The 5,743-nt window shown below is 39.7% G+C and overlaps 1 protein-coding gene across 1 annotated transcript; it reads left to right on the forward strand.

Annotated features, from left to right (window-relative positions):
• The first annotated feature begins 807 nt into the window (after positions 1-807).
• LOC145877065 (uncharacterized) lies at positions 808-5,541 on the forward strand. Its single transcript, XM_082972364.1, has 2 exons — positions 808-862; positions 2,846-5,541. The coding sequence occupies exons 1-2, from the start codon at positions 808-810 to the stop codon at positions 3,862-3,864; spliced, it is 1,074 nt and encodes a 357-aa protein (XP_082828490.1). The 3' UTR covers positions 3,865-5,541.
• The last annotated feature ends 202 nt before the right edge of the window (positions 5,542-5,743 follow it).

Raw genomic sequence — 5,743 nt, forward strand, 5'->3', positions numbered from 1 at the left:
AGTAATTTAGTAAATTGTTAGCAAATTCCCTGGAAGTTTGCGGGGGGTATGCTAGTTCTGAACGTCACATGCTAATGTAAAAAGCAGTTTTTTGATATAAATATGAACTTAATTGAACAAAACATGCATGTATTGTATAACATAATGTCCTAGGTGTGTCATCTGATGAAGATCATCAAAGGTTAGTGCTGCATTTAGCTGTCTTCTGGGTTTTTGTGACATTATATGCTAGCTTGAAAAATGGGTGTCTGATTATTTCTGGCTTGGTACTCTGCTGACATAATCTAATGTTTTGCTTTCGCTGTAAAGCCTTTTTGAAATCGGACAGTGTGGTTAGATAAAGGAGAGTCTTATCTTTAAAATGCTGTGAAATAGTCGTATTTTTGAGGAATTTGTAATTCGCGCCACGCCTATCATTGGATATTGGAGCAGGTGTTCCGCTAGCGGAACGTCTAGATGTAAGAGGTTAATAAAATAAAAATTATTCTCGACCAGGTTGAAATACTATCAGACATCCCCAAATGGGCACATTTATAGGCCTACATTTGTGTACAGGCCAGGTAGATTAATCCTACTTCTATATGTGTAATCAGGTGCCCGTCCTTACTCAACATTGACAGGAGTTTCAAACAAAAGACAATGAATAAATTGACAAAACTGCGGGGTAAGGTCTGGGTGGTCTGCCAGGGGCCGTTTCATTTAGTATCCATTTGGGTCAGTTGGGGAATGATTGTATTTCCCCATAGTATGTTGTACCGAAGTTGACCAACTGAAAGGGAGTGTAACTTTGATTATAATTACTCTTCCATGAAGGAGGGAAACGAGGTGCAACACGTGTTTGGCGCTGCCCTTTCCTGGGTCGGTGAAGAGCGGTATTAAATTTAAGGAATAAATCCGAGCCTCACAGTCATCACCTGTGGAAGGCGGGGCTTCCAGAGAGGCACGGATTTAATAGTATGTTGTACCTAGTTTTCCTCCTTCAGGGAACAATAGTTATAGTCATAGCATGAGGATTTAATTGTATGTTGTACCTAGTTTCCCTCCTTCAGGGAACAGTAGTTATAGTCATAACATTAAGCTTGTCATATGATGAACTTCAACTTAAATACTGGATCTTGCTGTCAGACAGTTTTTTGTATTCAGATCTCTGAAATGCTCTCTAATTACGTAACATTTAGTGTCTCCTTGTGTTACGCTGGGAAAACAGTTTTCATGGGCACAGAAATCCTAAATCATTTCAGAGTTTGCTAAATCCAATGGTTCTAACCAAGAGTCATCTTAACTTTATTGACAACACCCAAATGGATACTGTCATTAACGTGGTTCTTCAATAATTACACATAATACTTAATACTGTAGCTGTTTAGTTACAGTCACATGTTCAACTATCATCAGCTGATCCAGGAAATCATTTTCTGAATGACAGTCACATGACAAACATCACGACATGCAACAACAACCAAAGTGCTTCTTCATTCATTACTCTGGTAAAGACAGTTATGCCGTGCTCCATGTTGGATCCAACATCCCTAACAAATTGATGTTTATAGTGTGTTATTGTCTGCTTGATTTACAGCGGGGTCTCGTTAGTCTGTTTGGACACAGAGATACTTAGTCTTATCTTTCAAATGGTGTAAAATAGTCATATGTTTGAGAAATTGAAGTTATAGCATTTTTAAGGTTTTTGTATTCCGCGCCACGCTCTACCGTTGGATATTAGTGAGGCGTTCCGCTAGCGGAACGTCTAGATGCAAATGTACAAACCCTCAGTTTCAGGCTGATGGCAAAGCTAGCTAAAGAGCATTTTACTGGTTGAAGTGTTTTTTAAGTATAAATTAGTTGATTTGCGACAATAACACAAACATATTAAGCAGGAGATTCAAACGAGCCTTACAGTTATAATCCAAAAGTAATGTGAAATGCACTCATAAGCAACCTGGAAATGGAGGCTATTTTTGCTGTCAGCCTATGAGAACTCCCCTGAGTTTTCCCCCATGGTGGTGAATTAGTGAGTAGACACAGAGCTTAATGTGAGTTTCCTTGAGTAGCACTCCTGATCTTGCGCTGTAATATTCAGAATACATTGTGAAAAACTAAAATCTTAGCTCACCATTTTTGCTCCAGGCAGATATACTACATCCATAACTAGTGGTTTCCTCATTAGCAGATATACTACATCCATAACTAGTGGTTTCCTCATTACCAGATATACTACATCCATAACTAGTGGTTTCCTCATTACCAGATATACTACATCCATAACTAGTGGTTTCCTCCTTACCAGATATACTACATCCATAACTAGTGGTTTCCTCATTACCAGATATACTACATCCATAACTAGTGGTTTCCTCATTACCAGATATACTACATCCATAACTAGTGGTTTCCTCATTACCAGATATACTACATCCATAACTAGTGGTTTCCTCATTACCAGATATACTACATCCATAACTAGCGGTTTCCTCATTACCATATATACTACATCCATAACTAGTGGTTTCCTCATTAGCAGGGAGGAGTTTCTACAACCAGATTGTGTGTGCATCGCCCTCGTGCTGCAATTTTAGCAAACACAGAAAGGGGATAATATTGGAGACCAAAAGTCGTCTGGTACACTGCTTAGAGTTTCAACAACATGAATAACTTATTTCTAGTTACTACTAATGTGAAAACAAGACAAAATATGATTGTTGCTAAGTTGACTGTCTTAATTGTCAAATAATTGAACAGACGTCAATTGTTGTACAACTTCATGGGTAGGACCTTTTACCTCAAATAAACAATGGATTTCTGCTGTTGTGGGCCTTTAACCATCTGTCTGACTTTGTTGTTCACACAGGAGAGAGGCGGGACTATCGTGGATCCTCTGGGGAGCCTCAACAACCTCTTGATGCTGACAAGGCAGAGAAGAGTCTCTCCACATCAGAACACCTCAATAATCACCTGCAGAGATCCACAGGGAAGAGAACTCACTGCTCCTCTGACTGTGGGAAGAGATGCACCTCATCAGGCATTAAAATGAATCAGAGAATCCACACAGGAGAGAAACCTTATAGCTGTGATCAATGTGGGAAGAGTTTTGTTCAATCTGGCAATCTGACATCACACCAGAGAACACACACAGGAGAGAAACCGTATAGCTGTGATCAGTGTGAGAAGAGTTTTACTGAGTCTGGGGGTCTGACTAAACACCAGAGAACACACACAGGAGAGAAACCTTATAGCTGTGATGAATGTGGGAAGAGTTTTATTACATCTAACATTCTGACTCAACACAAGATAACACACACAGGAGAGAAATCTTATAGCTGTGATCAATGTGGGAAGAGTTTTGGTCGATCTGGAGAACTGACTGTGCACCAGAGAATACACACAGGAGAGAAACCCTATAGCTGTGATCAATGTGGGAAGAGTTTTGCTGCATCTACCAATCTGAATCTACACCAGAGAACACACACAGGAGAGAAACCTTATGGCTGTGGTCAATGTGGGAAGAGTTTTGTTCAATCTGGCCATCTGACATTACACCAGAGAACACACACAGGAGATAAACCTTATAGCTGTGATCAATGTGGAAAGAGTTTTGCTGCATCTAGCACTCTGACGCTACACCAGAGAACACACACAGGAGAGAAACCTTATAGCTGTGGTCAATGTGGGAAGAGTTTTGTTCAATCTGGCCATCTGACAGTGCACCAGAGAACACACACAGGAGAGAAACCATATAGCTGTGATCAGTGTGGGAAGAGTTTTACTGAGTCTGGGGGTCTGACTAAACACCAGAGAACACACATAGGAGAGAAACCGAATAGCTGTGATCAGTATGGGAAGAGTTTTTTACTGAGTCTCGTCGTCTGACTAAACACCAGAGAACACACACAGGAGAGAACCCTCATAGCTGTGACCAGAGATAATCTGATAAAAGATCTCTGATCAAATGTCAGAAACTACTTACATGAAGGAGTTGTTTCATGATATCAATGAACTAATGTCACAATGTAGAATTTTTGAACATTGTAGTAGGAGTATTTTAATGATGTCCCAATGTAGAACCCTAAACGTTTGTCCCCTGTTCTATTGATTTCAACATGATATGGATATTATCCTCAGGGGGAAAATCCAGGCTCTGAATTGAAAGAGTACTATATATGTGATTTAACAAAAAGTTACTAACAAAAAAGTTGTTACACTTACCACGTTGGTGACCCACTGGAATCAAAATGCACCACTTCAAAATGTAGCTAGCTGTTTTCTACAAATTGTCCTCTCACCAGTGATGTACACATTACTCACAGATTCCGTGTGGTTTTTGAGCTGTTAGTTTTAACAGGACGTGCAACCTCATCTCCCTTCTGTCACACAAATGATTTTAGCATGATATCGATGAGTTATGACAAATAAGTGTTGTGTTCCTTTGTTTAGCGACCCCTAAATTTAAATGCATCACTCCAAAATGTAGCTGACTGTCTTCTGCAGGTTGTCCTCTAACCAGTGAGGTAAAATATATCTCCCATTTCCATGTGTTTTGTTTAGTTGTTAGTTTCAACATCACGTACAACCTGATTTCCCCCCTAATTGATTATCAGTGATTTATTGCTACTTGTCAAAACAAGGTGCTTGTTTAAAAAAAAATACAAGTAATATGATTATTATGGCTGATGTTTGTGTATGTAGCACATTTTATGTTTAGGTTTTCAATTCATCCCAAACTGTTTCTGCGTATTGGTTATTGATTTGGACACGTTTAAACTGTGTTTTGACATTGGGGCTATTTCATATTTTCATTTCATGTAACATTTAGTAATCATGATTATTCAACCAACTGACAATTTTTTTGGTACAATTATATTGACATTGTTGCCCTGCTTTTAGAATATCAGGGTTCATTCCCAGATGTGCCAACCCAAATGTACTGGAGCATGACATTGGGGACTGGGCCCCGATCCAACAACATGCCTATCTAGTGAACCCTGAAAAGAGAGAGAAGCTCTGCAGTGAGGTGGAAAGTTAGTACAGATATTGCAGGAGTTTCCTCTTGAAATCAGACATGTCTGTGTCCTATTGGAGATGAGTTTTGTTTGGGCTCGTTCCAAGAGGACGAGAGTTCTAGAAGCTAAGGAAGGATTGTATAGAACGAAAGATGAAGGAGAAAAGATACTGTATATTATTTAGAAATGTTTTTTCTTGTTTTTAATTGTTGACAGCCAGTAGACACCATGTTTATATTGTAGAAGGGAATACATTTAGTTGATTATAATGTGAAATGGAAGTTGTTTTCTGTTGGTGGTGAGCAAACTTGTCCAAAAGAAATATAGGATATATTTGTTGTCTTAAGGGGGAAGGTGTTACAGGCTTTGGTTTTTCCATTTATGTTTTGAGGTTGGACTTTAGCTCGTTAGCACGTCTAGCTCGTTTGCGCGTCTAGCTCGTTTGCGCATCTAGCTCGTTTGCGCGTCTAGCTCGTTAGCACGTACAGCTCCGTTAGCACGTAGGACGCACTGATTGGTGTCACCTCGTTAGTCAGTATGTGTTACACCTGTGCTGGCTTGTCCATCTCGTTAGTGGGAAGGTGTTTCACCTGAGCTGGTCCAGGTTCTATTTAAGAGTGTCTGGCCCAGTGCTCCAGTTGTCTTGATACATGTGGAGAGTCAACACCTTTAGTTGCTCTACCTTTTTGGTTTGCTTCCTGTCTTTAAGTTTGGTGTGGGTTTTTATTTTGTTTTCCTCTTCTTGGGCA

The sequence above is a fragment of the Salmo salar genome, unplaced genomic scaffold (assembly GCF_965601325.2).
Source record: "Salmo salar unplaced genomic scaffold, fSalSal1 ptg000669l, whole genome shotgun sequence".
Lineage (NCBI taxonomy): Eukaryota > Metazoa > Chordata > Actinopteri > Salmoniformes > Salmonidae > Salmo > Salmo salar.